Raw genomic sequence first — 22,522 nt, forward strand, 5'->3', positions numbered from 1 at the left:
ACACTCAGCAATCCAGTGATGCAGATTCTCACCAAGAGTGTGAGGTAGGGCATGCCATGGCCAACATTGCCAGTTCTATCTGTCCCCATCTTTAAAATGGAAATAACAGTCCAAGTGCGGTGGCTCACACCTGTAATCCCAGCACTTAGGGAGGCTGAAGCAGGCAGCTCACCTGATGTCATGAGTTTGAGACCAGCCTGGCCAACATGGTGAAACCCCATCTCTACTAAAAATACAAAAAATTGTCCAGGCATGGTGGCGGGTGCCTTTAATCCCAGCTACTCGGGAGGCTGAGGCGACAGAATCACTTGAACCCAGGACTCGGAGGTTGTAGTGAGCCGAGATTGCACCATTGCAATCCAGCTTGGGCGACAAGAGCAAGACTCCATCTCAAATAAAATAAAATAAAATAAAATAAAATAAAATAGGAATAATAGTGCTTATTTTATGGGTGTTTATGTTATCTAAGTGATGGTATCAGTGCAGAGTGCTATAAAATGAGAGCTATCTATCTCATCCTACTGATCAATAATATTTAGATAGTGCTTTAAAGGCATCCAACAAATGTTGATCACCCTCCTCTTGAGTGGGACTGGTCCCCTTCCTTAATCCCCATCACTCACTACCATGCCTGACACTTCTCATGTGCTCCACAAATGTTCATTTAAAAAAGTATCTATGGAATTTATTGAAGAATTGTTTTGACACCTTAAAGATGAGAAGAGTCTTTGAAGAGGTGCTTAAGCAAAACCCATCTCTTAGAACAAGTACAATTCTCAAAAGACATTCACTCATGCCACCTCTAGGGTATGCTTTCCTTCATTTTACAGTTTTCTCATGTTAAAAAAGAAGACAAATACTGCCTTTCAAATTTGATGCGTAACAACTGAGCTAGTAACATTGTTTCCCTTGGGTAATTTTTCCGGTATTAACTGCTAACAACAGGGCTGCAAATTGCTGCCTCTTCCCCCAGGGACTAGAGAAGACCAGTAAGTACCTGAAAGAGACTGGCCAAATACCTCGACAGAATTGACCATCTGCAGCTGTAGAGAGGTTATATCCCTTACTTCCAACTACATGCATCCTGACTGACATTTTATTTGCACCACTGTTTATTTCAGTTTCTAACACAAGATTAAGGCATTTACCTCCCCACTAAACAAACCTAACAAACAGCGTCAACACTGTTTCCCAAATCATTGTGTGACTGAATTACTAACCCCTGAGGTTCAGCAGTTCTTAGGTCAGAAGGCAATTTACCGTAGCTAGATGAGAACATGAATATACATTGCATTAGAAAACTCAGTGGTACATGGGGCTTCTAGAAATCTCTAGAGATCACATTCCTTGCCTCAAAATCGTTTGGAAAGTACAGAAGTAGTGTCAGTATATTTAATTATCAATTCTGAAGTTATTGAATTAATTTGCTAAACCTATTTAAGAAAATTGCAAGAGCTCATAAAATATTCCTTTCTTCTTCCAAGAAAAGATAACTGCAGCTTTATTTTCTATTTCTTGAGTCAAATTCCTATATGATTTGGGCATTTATCAATGCAGAATGTATATCACATGTTCTTAGGAAGCTTAAAAAATTGCTTTATCAGTTTTTACGACATAAAGTTAAGCAATTTACAGTAAAGTTCAAGATGTTACAAAATATTGTTTACAAAGTTTATTTAGATACATTCTTTAATTATATTCATTTATCTACTAGCAGCCACTTTATTTAATGCGATGCTCAATTCTTCAAATTACTCATTCATGAGGAAATTTAAAAACATGCTTTTTTCCTGCAGATCATATGGGGCAAATGAAAAATGTTGGCAGAACTTTTTTTTTTTTTTTTTGTGACGGAGTCTTGCTCTGTTGCCTAGGCTGGAGTGCAGTGGCAGATCTCGGCCCACTGAAATCTCCGCCTCCTGGGTTCAAGTGATTCTCCTGCCTCAGATTCCTGAGTAGTTGGGATTACAGGCACAAGCTATCACGTCGGGCTAATTTTTGTATTTTTAGTAGAGACAGGGTTTCACCATGTTGGCCAGGCTGGTCTCAAACTCCTGACCTCAGATGATCCACCTGCCTCAGCCTCCCAGAGTGCTGGGATTACAGGAGAGAGTCACTCTGCCCCACCTGTTGGCATAACTTTAAAAGTGATATATTAAGTTTGGTCTGGTAAACGCTCGCATGTGACAATGAAGATTAGAATTTTGCTTCATGTTATAGTCTTAAAATAGGCAAAAACTGCAATTTTTGTATTTTGCACCTTTTTATTATTATATTTTAAGTTCTAGGGTACATGTGCACCATGTGCAGGTTTGTGGCATAGGTATACATATGCCATGTTGGTTTGCTGCACCTATCAACTCATCATTTACATGAGGTATTTCTCCTAAGGCTATCCCTCCCCCAGGCTTCCACCCCCCAACAGGCCCCAGTGTGTGATGTTCCCCTCCCTGTGTCCATGTGTTCTCATTGTTCAATTCCCAGTTATGAGTGAGAACATGTAATGTTTGGTTTTCTGTCCTTGTGATATTTTGCTGAGAATGATGGTTTCCAACTTCATCCATGTCCCTGCAAAGGGCATGAACTCATCCTTTTTTATGGCTGCATAGTATTCCACGATGTATATGTCCAACTTGTCCTTATCCAGTCTGTTATTGATGGACATTTGGGATGGTTCCAAGTCTTTGCTATTGTGAATAGTGCCACAATAAACATAACATGTGCATGTGTCTTTAAAAATAATCTAGGCCTGGCGCAGTGGCTCAAGTCCATAATCCCAGCATTTTGGGATTATAGCCGAGATCGCACCACTGCACTCCAGCCTGGGCAACAGAGCGAGACTCCGTCAAAAAAAAAAAAAACAAATTAACCGGGCCTGGTAGCTTGTGCCTGTAATCCCAACTACTCGGGAAGCTGAGGCAGGAGAATCCCTTGAATCCGGGAAGTGGAGGTTGCAGAGGGCCGAGATCACGCCATTGCACTCCAGCCTGGGTAACAGAGCCAGACTCCGTCTCAAAATCATCATCATCATCATCATCATCATCATCATCATCATCTGCATTGTCTTGATTCTATATGTCAAGTTAAAGACAACGGTCTAGGCTCCTATTTGCAAAGGGCATTAAAAATAACAATTAACATAGATAATCTTTAGTCTTTGAAAAACCAAATTAGATATAATTGTTGCTTCATTTCCCCCTTTAAAATTTCTTTCCTTTTAAAAAAACCTAATGACATTATTTATGCTAATAAGAATTTTATCGGATGTAATAAAGTTCATCTTGAGGCAAACTGCAGAATTACCACTTAACGTCAGTGTTCTTTAAGCATCCCGTCTTTACCAACTAGCCAGTAATATGTTAAATTTTTTAAAAAGTCATTTAAAACACTTTTCAGAACCTTAATCAACCAAGATGCTTCAATACCAAAGTACCGGCACCGTCGTCGGAGGCTAGAGGGTTTAAAGCTGCTCTACCTTAGAGAGGTATATTTAAGATAATATTGTTTAACCTTTATAAACGACTAATTTTATTTGGATATTTTAAAATAGCACTTGGAGTAGGTGTCACAAAATTCTTTCAAAACGTGAACTCTCAGAACCACCTCCCCAAATCTGGGGCTTGAAGCCACCGCCTCAATAAAAGCAGATCCCACCATTACCCCGGAGCGCGGAGGCATACCCGGAGACTGGGACCCCACCTCCTCGGGGCGTGACCTGTGATCCTTGACCCGTGACCCCACCTTCTCTGGGGCGTGACCCCTGGCCCCACCACCCCAGGGGCGTGGCCCGGAGGCAATCCTGGCAAGAGCCGGGTAGCCGGAGCCGGGCGGAACCATGTGCGCGCCGCCGTGTTTCCGGGCGGGGACACTCAGGGCGCGACACTCATCTGTTACCCACAGAGGCCGTCGCGGCTGCGGCAGGCGCGGCCATGAGGTTTCGGGCCAAGATCGTGGACGGGGCCTGTCTGAACCACTTCACACGTGAGCAGGGAGGCCGGAGGGGAGCGAGGGAGGAACGGAAGGAAGCAGTAAGCGCGCGGTGGGGACCGCAGAGGAAGATCAGAGCGGGAATGGGCGGCGGAAGGGGCCGCGGGAGGATGGGGCAGGCATAGGGGTGCTGGTGGAGGCCGCGGGATGATGGGCCAGGAGTGCGCGGGTCGGATCGTAGGGCACTTGTGGGGGTGAAGGCGGCTTTCAAGGGACGTTTCTGAAACTTGATTCCGATCACGCGGCTTTAAAAGCAAGCGGCCACTGCTCCCACAGACGGCTTTATCAGGCATTGACATTCCTTCAAGGCCCCATTCGTCCCTCCACCCTGACAGTGCTTAACCTTGCATTGAACTCTGTACTGCGGTACCCAGTAGTCAATAAGTTCGTGTTAAATGAATGAATGACTAGTAGGTGCCTGTTTTCTTATTTGAGCACTGATGATGTGTGCTGTACATCTCCCCGGGTTTGTTGGGAGAATTGCGTGACATCAGACTTTCCAGTGTGATACCAATGTAAGTGGTTATTTTTCCACCGAGAAGTTGCACCATAATGAACAAGAAATTCTGTAAAATAAGTTGGTCTCTAGGATACATGATGTGCGTTTTAGTAATTCCTTATTTTAACCCCTGCTTTAGGAATCAGTAACATGATAGCCAAGCTTGCCAAAACCTGCACCCTCCGCATCAGCCCTGATAAGCTTAACTTCATCCTTTGTGACAAGCTGGCTAATGGAGGGGTGAGCATGTGGTGTGAGCTGGAACAGGTGAGCAAAAACTTCTGAGAGGCCTGCACACTCTGCAGATTGTCTCTGGAAAGACCACAAATGCCCTGCCTCATCCCCCATGTTTTTCCCTTAGGAGAACTTCTTCAACGAATATCAAATGGAGGGTGTCTCTGCAGAAAACAATGAGATTTATTTAGAGCTAACATCGGAAAACTTATCTCGAGCCTTGAAAACTGCCCAGAATGCCAGAGCCTTGAAAATCAAACTGACTAATAAACACTTTCCCTGCCTCACAGTCTCCGTGGAGCTGGTGAGTAGGAGAGTCAGGGTTTCAGAAATTTCCCACAGAAGTCTTGGCTTCGAAGGAATAGACATAGTTAGCCTAGCCTCTTTAACAATAAATATTGTTGAAAGCTATTTGGTTTATTTAAATTTAAAGATCTGGTCCATAACTATATTTTGCATTAGAGTCAGTGCCTCCTCATTTTAAAACAGTGTTGTTATCATATGCATTCGGCTAGACTGCTGCTTTTTCCAAGCCATAAAACTTCCAGCCTCTCTATTTCTTGTAGTGGTATTGTCACCTTGTCTAGAAATCATGGTTTCTATGCATTTTCACCGTTGACACATTTTCTCCCCACTCCTACCCTGCCTCATCTGCTCTGATAACCTTTAAATGGCCCCTCATTGTTCAGTACACATATGTTTTATATGCTACTGCCAGATGAATTTAGTGCACAGCTGTCCTCCAAACACACAAATACACAACCTCACGCGCACACATACAACCCAGAGTTGCTCTTGTTACTCATGGAATGAGGTTCGTATTTCCTTTTTTTTTCCGAGACTGAGTCTCTCTCTTGTCACCCAGGCTGGAGTGCAGTGGTGCGATCTCGGCTCACTGCAACCTCCGCCTCCCAGGTTCAAGTGATTTTCATGCCTCAGCCTCCCAAGCAGCTGGGATTACAGGCGCCCACCACCACACCCGGCTAATTTTTGTATTTTTTTAGTAGAGTTGGGGTTTCACCATGTTGGCCAGGCTGGTCTTGAACTCCTGACCTCAAGTGATCCACCTACCTCGTCCTCTCAAAGGCCTCCCCCAAAGTGCTGCGATTATAGGCATGAACCACCGCGCCCGACCCAACTTTTCTTCATAATTCTCGACTCTGCAGTCAGGCAGTTCTTAGAGCTAATTAGGGTATTTCATGTCACAACATAAGTTTGGTATGTTTTTCCTATTACTTAAGGAAAAGCAAGATAGTAACGTATAATACTTTATGTCCAAAAGTGCAAGATATTTTGTTCTGCGAGTCTCATAGAAGCCCCTAGAAGTAAATATAGTTTGCCTTTTAACTGTTTAGAAACTGCAGCCCCCTGAGTGTCCTATGCCCAAAGAGTGGCCTTCTCTTGGTTGCATCAACATAGCAGGCTTGCTTCTTTCTGCCTCATGGCTTTACATGTGCTGTTTCCTCAGCCTGAAACCCTGTCCCCTTGTTCCTGTCTTCCCATGGCTGCTGCTTTTGGTGGTATCTGAAATGTCACCTCGTCAGTCTAAGGAAACTCCCCCACACTCACTCTGGTCACTGTGGTTTGCTTTCTCACGACTCTAATGAGCATGTCATGCAATTTCATTTGTTTGCATTTTTATTGATCTGTTTGTTCCACTGGAATATTGAGGACCTTTTTGTCTTATTTACCACACTTCCCAGTTCCTGAAAGTACCCAGAGTCTGTTCCGTAAATATTGGCACCATCAATATTGGTCGAATGGCTTTTCAGTGAATAAATTGACAGCATTCCACTTAGATTTGGCATTTCAACTTTTTTGTCCTCGGGTCTTTGGGTTGTTTTGTTGTTGCTTAATATTAACAACATAAAAATATTTTTAAATTAATTCTTTTCTTGGCAGTTATCTATGTCAAGCAGTAGCCGCATTGTGACACATGACATCCCTATAAAGGTGATTCCTAGGAAATTGTGGAAGGACTTGCAAGAACCGGTGGTCCCAGATCCTGATGTAGGTGATGCCCGCAATCCTGTTGTACACCCACATTAAATGGCATGACTTGAATTCTCTAATTTCAGTTGTAGTCTTGCAGTATATTTTATTTTTAAAGGATTCTTAAGGAAAACATTAGAATATTTGCCTTTTGTTATTTACATAAAACATCTTAAAACATGTTGCATATGATAGAAATGTCATGCCTTCCTATATGTAGAAAATGTCTCACTCAGCAACATCATTTAAAACACAACTGAAATGATACTTTGGAGGACAATTAGTATTTGTTAGTATTCTTGACCTTAGACACCAATTTGGGTTTCCAAGACTTGATCTTTTCCTCAGCCAGTCAGGAGCGATATCTGGATGTGCACGAAAGCCAAGAAGAGAGGAATTTCATGGTTTAGGGCTAATATGGGTTAACAGTCATGCTGATGGTTAACCCTAGAACCCCAGAAGGTAAAGATGATGCCAAAGGGCCCATTTCCTCTTGCTCACAATTTATTTAAGAAGAAAGTACAAAAATATGTTGGGTAAAATAATTACTTGACTTTTACTAGACGACTTCTACACTGATTTCGAAAAAGCCCATGTTTTATAGAGCACTCTTGGTAACAGTATCAGGTGTGATGCAGTGACTCTCTGCCGTATTTTTGCACAGAGCATGGAAAAGGCCCCTGAATCATAGGTGTAAATGTCCCTTAGAGGAGGGCCTCCTGCTGAGTGCCTGAGTTTTATTCCCCCTGGACCAATATAGGGGCATCTCAGCTGAAGTGCCCTATTCCTTCTTGAGCCAGAAGAATGCCCGCAGGGACATGGTTGCTGAGGTAGCCAGAGGCAGGCATTCCACTGGTCTTTAATTTTGCTTGAGCATCCTTGAGTTAGTGAAATAGAATTGGTTTTCTTTTTATATTTTTAAAAGAACTTTATTCAGAAAATTATAAAATAGTATCCTATAGTTTTTGAGCATGCAATGTGTTCCAGAGTTAGTTATGGAGCCCTTGTCATTACTAGAGTATATTAATATTTTTAATACTTGTGCTTTTTCTCATTGGTTTTGTAGGTTAGTATTTATTTACCAGTCTTGAAGACTATGAAGAGTGTTGTGGAAAAAATGAAAAACATCAGCAATCACCTTGTAAGTCACAACTTCTTTAGAAAAGAACTCTGAAGTATTTGGTGGGGTGGCGTGGGTGCTCTAGCTCACCCTGCAGCAGTCTACGCAGATGGGCACCTCCTAACCGAGTTCCCACTCATGAGGACCTGGCCTAGTGCTGAGAACCTGCAGATTGCTAGTTGGATTTAGAAACTTTTTCCAGTACTTTTCAAGTCTCATTCACTGAGGAAAGCTTTTATATTTGCCTTTAATCCCTTGTGTTTATATTTATAGTATATTAAGGATCTGTTCAGCCATTCTGCCTGTTTTTCCTCTTACATTTTGGATGAAACATTATATATATATTTTTTTTGAGATGGAATCTCACTGTGTCGCCCAGGCTGGAGTGCAGTGGTGCAATCTCGGCTCACTGCAAGCTCCGGGTTCACGTCATTCTCCCACCTCAGCCTCCCAAGTAACTGGGACTACAGGCGCCTGCCACCACCCCAGTTACTGTTTTGTTTTTGTATTTTTAGTAGAGATGGGGTTTCACCGTGTTAGCCAGGATGGTCTCGATCTCCTGACCTCTTGATCTGCCTCGTGATCCCTCCTAAAGTACTGGGATTATAGGCGTGAGCCACTGCGCCCGGTCAGAATATTGTATCTTTTACCTGCTAATGTGCCCATATTTTTCTATGAGTCACTGATATGATTGACAGTGAGTTTGGAGTTTCCTGTCTGCATGCCAAATGTCTTTCAGTGAGCCAGGGACAAAGGTATGCCACACCATAGCAGCCTTTATTCCAAGCACCCCTCACACCAAGCTAGGGGGCACTTTTATATTTCTGTTTATTTTCTGTTTATTTTGTGAAAGTCTCCTATGGCCACGTGGCTCGAAATGTTACAGTGTGTGACAGTGGTGGGAAATATGTGGATTATCCTCATTCATACCTGGGGTTATTCTGAGTTCTTCCTTCACTCACTGCCCCTCCCCCTGCCCCCTGCTCCCTCCTACCCCACTCCAAAGAACACACTTGGTTATGTCCCTGAATCTTTTAAAAACTACTGTCCACCTGATGAAGCGTAAACTTTTGATCTTCCTAGTATACCAGGCCACCTCTGTAGCCACATTTCTGTTGTATTGCCAGACCCTCCCTGCAGAACCAGGCTGGGTTCTGGTATTCCCCGACAATGCCTCTTCTTTTCTGTTCAGTTCTTTGCCATTTCGCACATGGCTGCTTCTCTCCATCTCCCTGGAAGGCACTTAGCCATTCTCATGCTTCATCACAGACCTTTCCCCACCACCCCTCTGGAAGCCCCTCCTGCATGGAGCTGAGCTGTCCAGTGTACATGGTAAATCACCTGCTAATATCTCTGAAGGTCTCCTGAACCACCAGCTTCTTGATAAGGGAAACCCCGTCTTAATCATCTTTGTGTCCCAGCTGCCCAGTTTGGGATTGCCACTCGGTAGGCAGCAGTAAGTGTCACATTTAATGAAAGAAGGAAGTGACTGGGCATCTCTAATGGGAAGGTGGACATTTTTAGTGTGTTAAATTTTTAGTGTTAAAATTTAGTGTTAAATTTTAGTGTTAAAATTTAGCTTCAAGAGGTCTTTGAAATCACAAAAGTATTTTGAAGCCTAGAAAATGTACATTGGGCTGTTTTTTTCTAGAGTTCTGCTCACTAAGAGCATTGCTGTCGTTGGACCTAACTCAAGGCTTTTCTTTCATAAATTCTGTACAGAGCTCATTTTAATGTAAAATCTGTTTTCCATGAAGCAGTGTGCACTGTGCCGACACTGGTGTCACCTGTGACTGCAGTCATGTTGATCCAGTTGTCAGGCTGGCTTCATCTAGGGATACTCTGGGGACTTCCAGAGAAATTCAAAGAGGCCCGGGAGAGAAAAGACAGGGCGGTTAATTGAAGGATGGCATTTGTTTGTTCTTTCTGTTCAATGAAAATGATTCAGCAAAGTGGAGAGGTAGAAGGGTAGCTTAGAATCATCAGAGGTGTTTTGTTTTCTCTTTTTTGGAGTTTAAAAAACAGACATTTTGTGGAGTGGCTACTACAATCTGGAATTACTAAACGGAAAGTTATCAAGTTACTGTAGCAAAGTACATAATCAATCAAGTTACTGTAGCAAAGTACATAATCAATCAAGTTACTAGAGCAAAGTACATAATGAGGTCTTCCTGGGTATCCAGAATGCTGTGTCTGAATATTACAGGCAGTAGAATTAAGGAAAATGGTAGACTCAACACACTAAAAATGTCTACCTTCCCCTTAGAGATGCCCAGTCACTTCCTTTCATTAAATGTGAAGTGTGACTGATGGGGTGGGTTGTGTATGTGACTCATGCAGGAACAGAAAAATAAGCAAGAACTGGAGGGAATCGACATCATGTTCTAAGACATTGCTTCTAAGTTCTACCATGTGTGTGAATCCCCTGGGATCTGGTTAAAGTGCAGGTTCTGATTTGGGAGGTCTGAGCTGGAGCCTGAGGCTCTATTGCTGACCAGCTCCTGGGGGATGTCAATGCTGCCTACCTTCAGACCACATCACGTAACAGTACTTTGTGATTTGTGCCTGTATTACTCTGTTTTCACACTGTTATAAAGATATTACCTGAGACCAGGGAATTTATAAACAAAAGAGGTTTAATTGACTCACAGTTCTGTCTAGCTGAGGAGGCCTCAGGAAATTTACAATCATGACAGAAGGCAAAGGGGAAGCAAGGCACGTCTTACATGGCAGCTGAAGAGAGAAGAGCACAGGAAAAACTGTCTTTTTTAAAACCATCAGATCTCATGAGAACTCCCTCACTATCATGAGAACAGCATGGGAGAAGCTGCCCCTGTGATCCAGTCACCTACCACCAGGCCCCTTCATCAGCACTTGGGGATTACAATTCGAGATGAGATTTGGGTGGGAATACTGAGCCAAAACAAATCATATCAGTGCCATACTATATTGTACTTCAAATGTTATCTGAGAAACAGCTTTGCAGGGTCACCTTAATGATGGAAACCAGAGAGTCTGTGTTTAGAGTCATGATGTGGAAGAGGGGAGTCTTTGGAGCCACACACCTGGGTTCAGCTCCAGGCTGCTCTGTGCAGTGAGTGCCCTAGTGCTGGGTACTACCCCAAATAGGGATAACAGTGCAGCTATGACAGGGGCTTCGTCACTTTTTATAAATTTAGAGACAATTTTTACTAGGTGCCCAGTATAGTCAGCATTCAGTAAACAATAGGTGACTATTTTAAGGAAATCATTGAAAAGATCTTACCCTGATACTTAAGAAATCAAGTGTGTTGATGTGCATCATATTCCAAATAACCGAATCATAAAATAGACATGAGTGACCAGTGTTCAGAGAATTAGTTGTTTGTTAATTTCTTCAATAAGTATTGACTCAAGGCCACCATGTGCTGGGCACCAAGTGTTAACATTTAGGAGGGAGTTAGAATCTAATGTTCTGTTACTGAGACTTTTAGGAATTCAAAGAAAATGCAAGAGAACACTTAAGCCTGAAGTGCATCTAGGACCATTGCAAGTTGCATTTTTGAATAAGTATTTATTTATTTATATCTAAAACCATTGTTTTTCAAAACAATGGGAATTTACAGATCTTGGGTGTGTGTGTGGTTGTTTGGAACAAATGAGCATAAGTCATGTGTTAACCTTACAGAGCCCCAGTAAGCAGTCCAGCATATTCACAAAGATTGTTTTATATATTTTATTTCAGTCACCTAGTGCTCCAGATTGTAGGAAAGCGGGTTAGGAAATATAACAATCTGTTTTTTGGATTAATGAAAGAAAAGGGTTGAAAGTGAGTATTTCTCATTCAAAGTAGATTATACAACAAGTAAGTCTGGGGCACTATTTTTCTATTAATGTGAAAAACTCAGAAATAAGAGCTCACCCAAGTTAGAAAAACTTTGTTTTTGGAATGAAAACTATTCAGAGTTCACCAATTTTAAGGAACAGGAACAAGGAACACTAAATTGTATTCAGTTAAACATGGACACTGATACAGAGCTGTGCAGACAGGATGCCTTCTCTCTTTTCTGTCTGTGGCACTGTGAGGATGGAATGGCCCTAAATAAGACTAGTTGCTAGATGACACTTTTATAGTACAAGATGGCAAAATGCTGTCTGGCAGACTACACACGGGCTTTCCAGAGACCTCCTAGGCTTTAACATTGAGCAGATATCAATGTCAAAAAGAGAAATAATATGTACTGGTTCTCTTAGGAGGAAGTTTCGTTGTAGGTGCGGGAGTGGACCAAGACAGGTTAGCAAAACCTCAAACCACACTGTGGCATATGCTTCATTTCTAGGTTCCATCCAATTAAAAGAACTGATTGGTTGTTGGGGTGGGTAGAGAGGAGCTTCAAAGGAAAGGAGCCCCCTGTGACAATATGGAGACAGTCCTAAGGCAGCAAGAGCAGGAGTAGAAGAGGGGCACCCGATGGTATGTGAGGGAGAGGCAGAAGTCTGGTAGCCTGTGCATGTGGAGTTCAGCTCAGCCATCCTCAGTCCTGGTAACCCAACAGCAGTCCCAGACCCTTCTGGATTTGGAAATTTCATTTTCCAACATGTGAGTTTATTTTCTAAATAAATGGCTATGTTCTCATGAAATTCTAAAGGCCTTATAGTCATATTAAATGTGTATTTATGACAAATGGTTTATTATATTGTATAAAAATAAGACACTGATTTCCACATTCTTTTCTTATTTTCCTCCTTCCTGTTTTGTAATGGTTATATTATGTCTACATCATCAGAGCATAAAATTTTATTACTACACATTATTCTGTCCTCTTCACTCCTATTGTTTAGTTTTGGTTCCAAAGGTCAAAATAAGGCTCACACTGTTTATGCTGTAAGTTCTCCAGTGATTTTTTGGTTTTCAAAAGCTTATTCTCTAGCATATCACTCAGAAAGGACTCACAGGAATAGGATTCCATTGGTTATCATGTGTTTATAATGTCAGTTTGGCTCACTGCACTGCGTTGTCTGCTGGTGTATATTATTGCTATCAAAAAGTCTGATTCCATTCTGATTTTGTTTCACAGCTTGGATTTATTCATTTGAAGGTGGGGACTAAATACTCTGGGGATTTTTCCCATTTTCTTTAAATCCAACTGTCTTGACCATCTGGGGTCAATTTTCCCAGGTGTGTGGTGTGTCCCTTCAGTAAGTGGGCCCAACTCTTCATTCACTTCAGGAAAGTTTTGAGCTATAGTTGATAGCATTTATTTTCCAGTGCTTTCTTTTTCTTCTGGCACTCAGAGGGCTTGGTTCTTCTCCACCATCTTTATTATTTTCTGTCAGATCCTTTTCATCTCTTTGTTTCTGTTTGGTAAATTTTATTTTTCTCCTTTCCATCCCAGTTTCTCTTACTGTTCTCTCTGTGGCACCTATTTGCTCTAGTCTTCTTCCTTCTAAACTAGTTTCTGTTTCTGAAATTTTTCCTTGTGTTTCTAATTACTTCCTGTGCTGTTAGCTGTGTTTTCATATGTGCATACTGTCTGGTCATCTCATGTCTGAGCTTCCCTAGTTCTGATTCATGTTGTTCTGTCATAGCTTTTATTATTGTTCATTTGTTTCAGTTGGTCTTGAAATAATAGGCTACTCTCTGCATCTGGTTTGCAGAGTGTCTTTAGTTTCTGTGCTATTTGGACATTATAATTTCTATTTTTCTTTTTTCAGAATATTACTATATGGACGTCAACCACAATCCTTTTGTTGTTGCTGTTGTAGGTGGTTTTTCTGGTTATTTTAGGAGGAAGTTTCATTGTAGGAGTGAAAGTGGACCGAAATAATTTTCTAATTTAATGACTCTAGAATTCTCTATTCTTTGTAACCATAAAATATTAAAACATGCATCCTCACCACGTCCCCAGGACTTTCTGAGATCTGTCCCTCTTTTTCCTTCATTTAAAGCTTCATTCCTTTTTTTTTTTTTTTTTTGCCCAAGGTGCCCATTCTGTTCAGTTGAGGCTCTTACTTCCCGTGGTTCCTTCTCAGTGCAGGACTCTCTCCTGCTGTGAGGGAGTTCTCATCAGCTCTACCCAGCCCTCCCTAGAGCCCTGCCCTTGTGCTGCTGTAGTCTCCTGGCAAGTCCTCTCTGAGGACTTTTTTCACATCTTTACTGTGTTCTCCATTCCGGGAGGCAGGCAGGGGGACTTCCCCTTTGGGATTTTTGGGAGGTTTCTGAGTTCTTGGCTCTTGGGCCTTATCTTCTCTCTTTCGCTGATAGCACGGGGGTCTCAGGGCGCTCTGAGGTGTTTTGAGGTTTTGTAGGGTACTTTGTCATCTGGTTGTGTGAAAGCTGCTGCCTATGGAGTTTTTTTCCTTTTGTCTTCCTTTTCTAAGACTATGTAAAATACTCAATTTGCAGGTTATTGAAGCAAACCTAGATGGAGAATTGAATTTGAAAATAGAAACTGAATTAGTATGTGTTACAACTCATTTTAAAGATCTTGGAAATCCTCCTTTAGGTAAGTGTTCTAGTGGGTTATATTTTGCTTTTGATAAGTTAACTGTTTCAGATAACCTACCTATTGATGTCTCTTAACGTAAAAAGGTTGAAATTCAGTTGACTTTGTTTCATGCTTGGGTAAAGAACAAAGGAATTGAGATTGGACTACGTATCTCTGTGGTGTAGTGGAGCAGTTAGCCACCAGGGGGAGAAGCTGTGCCACCAAGTTAACTGACGGATCTGTGCAGGGTCTCCATACTCTGTAGAATTTGGATCAAGTTAAATAACCTCCAAGATCCCTTCTAGCTCTTCAATTCCTATTCTACTCCTAAAGATTTCCATTTCTCACCTGGAATGGATTCAGAAAGGTAGATACATTTGTTCTTATATTCTCCTCCTTTAGTTACTTCCATAGGTAAGAAATTAGTGTAGCAGATGCAAAACTGTTTCACTTGATGACATTTCTCATCTCATACAAGGTAATAAGGGACGATAGAGTCAGTTCAGCAAGTGGGGAAAGAGGGGACGGTTGGACAGTCTGGTGAGTCGTAAGCCAAGAGGGGGTTAGAATCATGGCTGGGAAGTGGGCAGCTGCACAGTAGCAGGGGCTGCCTCAGCAGGAAAGCAGGCAAAGGACCAGGGGAGAAACACCTGGGGATGATGAGAAAATCATTTTATGATACATAGATGTTCCAGAACCAATAAAATCGGCCCTGGTCACGTTTAGAATTAAGTTACTACAAGTTTGCTTGAATATAAACACAGATTTTAGCATAGAATTGGAAGGAATGTTTACTTTCTAGTTAAGAGCATCCTATTCTAGCAGAGTGAAATCCATGTGGTTATACCTTTGATAATATCATGTAAAGTGATTCATTCTGATGTCACTCATTTTGTTTCTTTTAATAAACATAAGGTGGGACTTATCTTTGGTACTTTCTCAGAAGTTGAAAGGATTTTTTTTAATTGCACTTGAGGATGACAGGCCTTGCATTAGTTAATGTATGTATTTTCACTCTTAAAAGACATAGCGAGTACAAATAAATACAATTTTCTTTGACCTAAAGAGGGAGATTGAGTTATATTTCCCCTGTAAATAAAGATGCCCTGGAAATTATCATAGTATTTCAAATAGTTAGGACCTAATGCTTAATGAATGACAACATTTACAAGTTGCAATATTTCTCCAGGATGCTAAAACCAGTGCTAAAGTGAATCACTTATTCAAGTAAAATGCAAGTGTCTCCAGGTTTCCTGTTATGTGCAAAGATGTTGTATTTAAACGCATTCCTATCATTTTAGCCTCTGAAAGCACCCATCAAGACAGAAACATGGAACACATGGCTGAAGTGCACATAGATATTAGGAAGCTCCTACAGTTTCTTGCTGGACAACAAGTAAATCCCACAAAGGCCTTATGCAGTGAGTGTGCTTCTCGGTTTTGTTTTTCATATTCTTTCATATTCTAAATACTTCAGTCAACTCTAATCTAACAGATTGCATATAGTCTCATAAGTCCAAAAAAAAAAAAAAAAGCTCAATTTTTTGTTTGTTTGTTTGTTTGTTTGTTTGTTTTTGTTTTGTTTTTTTTTTTTGAGACGGAGTGTTGCTCTGTCACCCAGGCTGGAGTGCAGTGGCCGGATCTCAGCTCACTGCAAGCTCCACCTCCCAGGTTTACGCCATTCTCCTGTCTCAGCCTCCCGAGTAGCTGGGACTACAGGCGCCCGCCACCTCGCCCGGCTAGTTTTTTGTATTTTTTAGTAGAGACGGGGTTTCACCGTGCTAGCCAGGATGGTCTCGATCTCCTGACCTCGTGATCCGCCCGTCTCGGCCTCCCAAAGTGCTGGGATTACAGGCTTGAGCCACCGCGCCCGGCCAAAAAAGCTCAATTATGTGGACTTTAGCTTCCTAGGACAGTCAGGTTTTTAAAATTTTCCTGGATTTAGAAGTACCTAAGGTGGCAGCAGAGAAACAACCCCTGGGCACTCTGTTAGCGCCTGCAACCTGCAGCCACACTGGTTGGTAGGTGGGTTGTGTGCTGCCTCAGCTGGCCAGCGCACCTGGAGACGCCCTCGGGAAGATGGGTGCAGATCATCTCACCTTCTCCATGGCCATCTAATTTGACCTACTCAGAGTGCCAGACACGGTTTGGCTTGGATTTAAGTTTTCCCTTGTGATGCCTTGTTTCCTTTCTGTGGCTACGCTGGCCTGCACTTGCTGCCCCATATCTATCCCTTGGCTGCTGGTTAACAGTTGCCTCTTGATTCTGGCTGGGCCCCGTCTTGTGAGGTCACACACCTGCTCCAGCGCTATTCATCTGCTGACCACACATGAGAAGGTCATTACCTGCCAAGACCTTTTCAAGGCATTTTTGTCACCTTCTACTGAAATGACAGCGACTGCAGCCTGGATTTGAAGTTCCACGTTTTGTAGAATAGCTCCCAGGCTGAGCTGAGAGGGAGGTTGGGCCAACGCTGCACCTCATCCCCTTCGGATCTGCAGTGTGCTGTAGAAAAGGAACAGAACATTCTAGGTGGCAATGTCAAGGACCAGCCCTTTTGAACGAGAGACATGAAGAGAATCAGAAGAGACCATGGGAGGAGCAATGGGTGTTAGGGAATTGGGGAAGGCATCAGTTGGAGTGATGGGCACAGAAGGAGATACCGCCAGAGAAGCAGCTCTGAGGGTAGAGATGGAGAAGCTAGATGAGGCCAGATCATGAGGAGTTTTGGAGTGAGGTACCTGTGCTGCTTTTTAAGGAACTTTGACATGAACGGTGTCATATTTCTAAGGCCAAGCATGGTGGGAGCTGTGTGGCAGTGCCGGGTCCTTAAAGGTGCTTCTCAGAACCTTGATGTGCATGGAGATCACCTGGAGGTCGTGTAAAGGGACTCCTTGTTCATAGTTTGGGCTGGGCCTCATGGCTGCACTTCTCCCAAGCTCCTGTACAATGCCCAGACCCTTGGTCCTGACAAGCACAGTGTGAATGGTGTGAGGGTGAAATACTCCTCGTCTATGTAGAGTGTGGAAACACGGGTTGGGGGGTCCCTGTGCTGCACAACATCAGTCTTTGAACTTGGTATTTTGGAGACCTTCTGAATCCAAGGCTGATGAGGAACACAGAAGAGTTCTTATCAAAGGTGGTTGACTAAGCCATGTGTCTTCTCAACATTCACTTTGGTGTCCCCACGTGTAGCAGAGAAAGGAGGACCAGCAAATTGTGATGTAGCAAAAAATTTAAAAAAAAAAAACCCTAGGTTGAACTTCTCATACCTTCTTAACTTCCCAAAGCCCCTTTTCTGTCTCTATCAGTCTCCTTCAGGTGTCGAATCAGTTGTCCCCTCCTCTAGCTAGGTCCTGCCACCCTCAGTCTCTGCCTCTCCTGTGCCCTTGCACCACCTCTCTTAAAGAATGCTTGTCTTCCTGCTTGTCCTTTCCGGTCCTTTCCCCGACCTCCCATCTCCTGGGATTGGCCTCTCTGCAGCCTGCTCACACATGGTTTCTTGTCACTCACTCATATGTGCTGGAGAGCTTTCCTCGGCTGCTGTGCTGCAGCTCCCCGAGCTCTGGGTGGTTGTCACACTGTGTGCTCCTGCCTGCCCTCATGTGCTCTTTACTTCCCTGCTTGGTTGCATGCCTGATGCCTTGGATTTTAGCCATCCCCCATGGCCCTCACGGGATTGGCAGGACCGTTGAGATGCAGGGGTCCATCCCATGCAGCAGTGTGTGACACAGTCTGTCCCAGGTGTTGGGGGATCCTGGCTCTCAGCTCTTCTCAGCACAGTTCCTCCACTCACTGGTGAGGAGCTGCTCTTGCCCGCAGAAGGATGTTGATGTGGGTGAATGTGGTTTGCCAGAAAGCCAGCCTGCTGGGTGTTTTGCCAAGGGCTTGGGCCGCTTCACTCTTCCTTTCCTTGCTGCAGGAAGCCGCCAGTGCTGAACATCAAAGCTGATTCAGTACTGGTAGATGTGCTGCTTTATTGAATAATCTTCCAAGGTAAAATTTTGCCAGGTCAAGAAATAGCAATTTAATCCATTTAGAGGAATGAATATAATTTGAAAAATTAACTTATTTCAAGACTAACATCTCAAAGTGTTGAGACCTTCTTTTAAATAGCTTTCTGCATTTTGAGACATACTTTTACTGGCTGTGATTTATAAGCATTTGTGGTTTGTGGAGTACTGTCCTAAATGCCAGTGATGCAGCCTCAGCTGTGGCAGTGAGAGTGAGAGACTGTGGTCTCCACAGCTGCCTCGGGGAAGACAGATGCCTAAAACAGGAGGCACAGGCTGGGAAGGCTGTTCTGAAAAAGTAGATATCAAAATGTGTGTGCTGTACTAGGTCTTTAAAATCATGGCTTTTCTCTTCCCAGATATTGTGAATAACAAGATGGTGCATTTTGATCTGCTTCACGAAGACGTCTCCCTTCAGTATTTCATCCCTGCGCTGTCCTAGCACCCTGTTGCTGGAGTTGGCATGCGGAGACTTTGTCAGGATGGGAGAGGCCGTAGGCGTTGTGTTCTGATCACTGGTCTGTGTCCTCACAGCACCGCACATCGACACACTGTACTTATTTGTCCCTCTCTAACATTTTAACTAAAAGTTGACTTAATGGCACACAGTTGGATAAACATATCACTTCATGTTGCTCATGTCTGTTTTGTTTTGTTTTTAAGACATTGAAAAGAAAAGCTAGAATTTATTTATTCAGACTTTAAAGAACAATTTCTCATTGACGTTGTGAAAATCCTCATGTATTTAGACTTGGTGTAGTAGCCAGAATTCGTGCAGCTGTTGCCTGGGAGCTGGGTACTTTCCCTCCGGGCAGAGGCTCTAGCTCAGCACGGCCTGTAGCGCACAGTCAGTCTTGCATTTCAGTGTGTTCACCCTGCTTGCTCCTGCCCCTTGGAGCCCAGTGACAGAAAGTATAGCCTCTGTCACCCCGCTGCCACTGCCTTGGTTACTCAGAGCGCTGTGGGGTGTCACAGCTGCAGCATTTGGGGTCTCTCTCTCTCTTGCTGAGTACTCAAGCCCACCTGAGTCCACTCCCCTCTTGATGCCTGGAGAGCTGGCCCAGCCAACACAGCTTTTCGCTGGGAGCTCCTTCTGCCATTCCAATTAGTTTCTTCCTGGGGCCAGTTTTGGGTTTAGGTTGTAATTCCTTATATTTCTTTCTTCCACAGTGCATCGGATCTGTCATTCTGGAAAGAAGACCCTTCTATTTAGAGTAGAAACAAATGAAACTTCTAAGGTATCATCTGTGTTAGGTGATGAGACCATATTTCTTTGATGTTTCTGAACATCAAAGCTGATTCAGTACTGGTAGATGTGCTCATTCTCCCTGAAACATACCTATCATATTTCCTATTATAATTCTATCTCATTGTCCTGTGGAGGTGGACATGATCAACAATATCTTTTATTTTCTTGTTTTGTTTTGTTTGAGACAAGGTCTCACTCTGTCACCCAGACTGGAGTGAAGGGCAACAATCATGGCTCACCGCCTTGACCTCCTTGGCTCAAGGCATCCTCCCACCTCAGCCTCCTGACTACCTGGGACTACTGGTGTGCGCCACCACATCCAGCTAGTTTTTAATTTTTCATAGAGACAGAGTCCCACTGTGTTGCCTAGGCTGGTCTTGAACTCCTGGGCTCAAGCCACCCACCCACCTGGGCCTCCCAAAGTGCTGGGATTACAGGCATTAGCCATCACACCCATCCGTAAACGTTATCTTAATGTCACATTACAAAACTGAGGCCTAAGTTGCTTAGGACAAGATGAAGAAATCGAAGACTAGCTAACATGAAAATTTATATTTTGGCTTTTTCATGTTTTTTGGTAAAACCAGTGTATTTGAATAGTTCTTTTGATGTTTCATAATGGTTTTTTGTTTGTTTGCTTGGTTCAGTTTTTTTTTTTCCTTGAGACAGAGTCTTGCTCTGTCGCCAGGCCAGAGTGCCAGTGTCACGATCTTGGCTCACTGCAACCTCCACCTCCCAAGTTCAAGCGATTCTCCTGCCTCAGCCCCCCGAGTAGCTGGGACTATAGGCACGTGCCACCACACCCAGCTAATTTTTGTATTTTTAGTAGAGATGGCATTTCACTATGTTGGCCAGGATGGTCTCGATCTCTTGACTTTGTGATCCACCTGCCTTGGCCTCTCAAAAGTGCTGGGATTACAGGCGTGAGCCACCATGCCTGGCCTGTGTTTAATAATGTTTAAATAGGGTGGAATATTTTGTTAAATTAACATTTTAAAATTAGAAGACGCCATTTTAATTTTTAAACCCTTTCTCCTCGTTGTAACAAAATTAATTCCAGCTGTAGTGAGAAAACTTAAAAATCATGATACAAAATGAAACAATATCTGAAAGTAGTTTTATAAAACTGAAATTATTGTTAAAGAGAATGGTATTAGTGACTTAACCATTTGCTCTATATGATGTTTATTATCAAATACACATAATTTTGAAGATTTTAATGAATGGCTTAAGATTTTATCTTTGTGTAGAATGTGGCTAAAGAAACCTTAGTTGAGATTCAAGAAGTTGGTATCTGTTTCTGATTCCTATCACAACTTGCTACTTAGTGTCTACCAAGTCCTCCATCTCTTTGCTCCTCAAAGAGCTGTGAAAAATGATGGCAGGAGCCCATACAAAACCACAGACTTAGAGAAGGGCACAGTGCTGCTTTATTGAATGATCTTCCAAGGTAAAATTTTGCCAGGTCAAGAAATAGCAATTTAATCCATTTAGAGGAATGAATATAATTTGAAAAATTAACTTATTTCAAGACTAACATCTCAAAGTGTTGAGACCTCTTTTAAATAGCTTTCTGCATTTTGAGACATACTTTTACTGGCTGTGATTTATAAGAATTTGTGGTTTGTGGAGTACTGTCCTAAATGCCAGGGTAAAATAAGGCAGTCCCATACCTTGCCTGCCCTGGGCTGAGGACTCCATGTCCTTTTGGTAGGCACATCTTTTCTCTCCTCCTTTGTTCTGCTCTCCCCCAGCATATACTTCCTAGCCCTAGGCAATTACTTGTCTAATATCTGTCTCTGTATATTTGCCTATTCTGGTTTTTAGCTGTTTTTTTTTTTTCCTGGGGGAGACAGGATCTGGCTCTGTCCCCCAGGCTGGAGTGCAGTAGTACAGTCACGGCTCACTGCAGTCTCAAACTCCTGGGCTTAAGCAGTCCTCCTACCTCACCCACCCAAGTAGCTGGAACCACAGGTGTGTTTTTTATATTGTTTTCTAGAGATGAGGTTTTGCCATGTTGCCCAGGACTCCTGGGCTCAAGCAGTCTGCCCGCCTCGGCCTCCCAAAGTGCTAGGATCATAGCCGTAAGCCACCACACCCAGCAATTCTTTTTATCCAAGAATTTTATCAGCTGAATTTTGAAGTCATTCTGTGCCATATTGGAGACATTTAAGAATTTCACATTCCAGTTGCTCCTGGCTAGCATCCTAGTGGTCCTGTTGTCCTTCAGCGCTTCCTTGGCCCAGCAGGGAACTGCTTAGCCGTCAGTTCTGTAGGCTAAGTTTACAGTGAGGAACTGTGCCTGGTGTGAAGGAGCCTACTTTTGGGGACCTAGAATGTGGCCTCAACAGTAGTCCTGGGGCTGGAATTCTGGTTCAGCCACTAGGCAAAGGTGTTTAATGACATTCATGTTCTTAGTGTATGTTGCCAATTTAGCAAAGCATCCATCATTTTGAAGAGGTAACAATTCAGTACTTTTTAAAACAGCTGTATTGAGATGTAATTCACATATCACACAATTCACCCATTTAAAATAGACTGTCTAGTGGTTTTTAGTATGTTCTCAGAGTTGTACAACCATCACCACTATCAATTTTAGAACATTTTCATCACCCAATAAAGAAACTTCTTAACCATAAGTAATCATTTTTCATTTTTCTCTCTTCCCTTGTTCTGTTCTCCCCCAGCATATACCTCCTGGCCCCAGGCAATTACTTATCTAATATCTGTCTCTATATATTTGCCTATTCTGGTTTTTAGCTCTTTTTTTTTTCTTGGAGGAGACAGGGTCTGGCTCTGTCCCCCAGGCTGGAGTGTAGTGGTACAATCACGGCTCACTGCAGTCTCAAACTCCAGGGCTTAAGTAGTCCTCCTGCCTCACCCTCCCAAGTAGCTGGAACCACAGGTGTGTGCCACTGTGCCCGACTAATTTTTGTATTTTTTGTAGAGATGAGGTTTTAC

The 22,522-nt window shown here is 42.9% G+C and overlaps 1 protein-coding gene across 3 annotated transcripts; it reads left to right on the plus strand.

The window, feature by feature from the left end:
* The first annotated feature begins 3,825 nt into the window (after positions 1-3,825).
* Positions 3,826-20,844, plus strand: HUS1 (HUS1 checkpoint clamp component). 3 transcript variants are annotated; one of them, XR_003118722.1, is made up of 9 exons: positions 3,826-4,039; positions 4,626-4,753; positions 4,848-5,024; positions 6,623-6,730; positions 7,779-7,853; positions 14,218-14,317; positions 15,601-15,720; positions 18,672-18,810; positions 19,483-20,844. XR_003118722.1 is itself a non-coding variant. In XM_025380797.1 (8 exons), the coding sequence occupies exons 1-8, from the start codon at positions 3,930-3,932 to the stop codon at positions 18,752-18,754; spliced, it is 843 nt and encodes a 280-aa protein (XP_025236582.1). In that variant the 5' UTR covers positions 3,832-3,929; the 3' UTR covers positions 18,755-20,844. The 3 variants fall into 3 exon arrangements, 2 of the variants coding, with proteins under 2 accessions (XP_025236582.1, XP_025236583.1); XM_025380797.1 differs by having other exon boundaries at positions 3,832-3,981; positions 18,672-20,844; XM_025380798.1 differs by having other exon boundaries at positions 3,897-4,039; positions 18,672-20,844.
* The last annotated feature ends 1,678 nt before the right edge of the window (positions 20,845-22,522 follow it).

This window comes from Theropithecus gelada, chromosome 3 (assembly GCF_003255815.1).
Source record: "Theropithecus gelada isolate Dixy chromosome 3, Tgel_1.0, whole genome shotgun sequence".
In the NCBI taxonomy this organism is placed as follows: domain Eukaryota; kingdom Metazoa; phylum Chordata; class Mammalia; order Primates; family Cercopithecidae; genus Theropithecus; species Theropithecus gelada.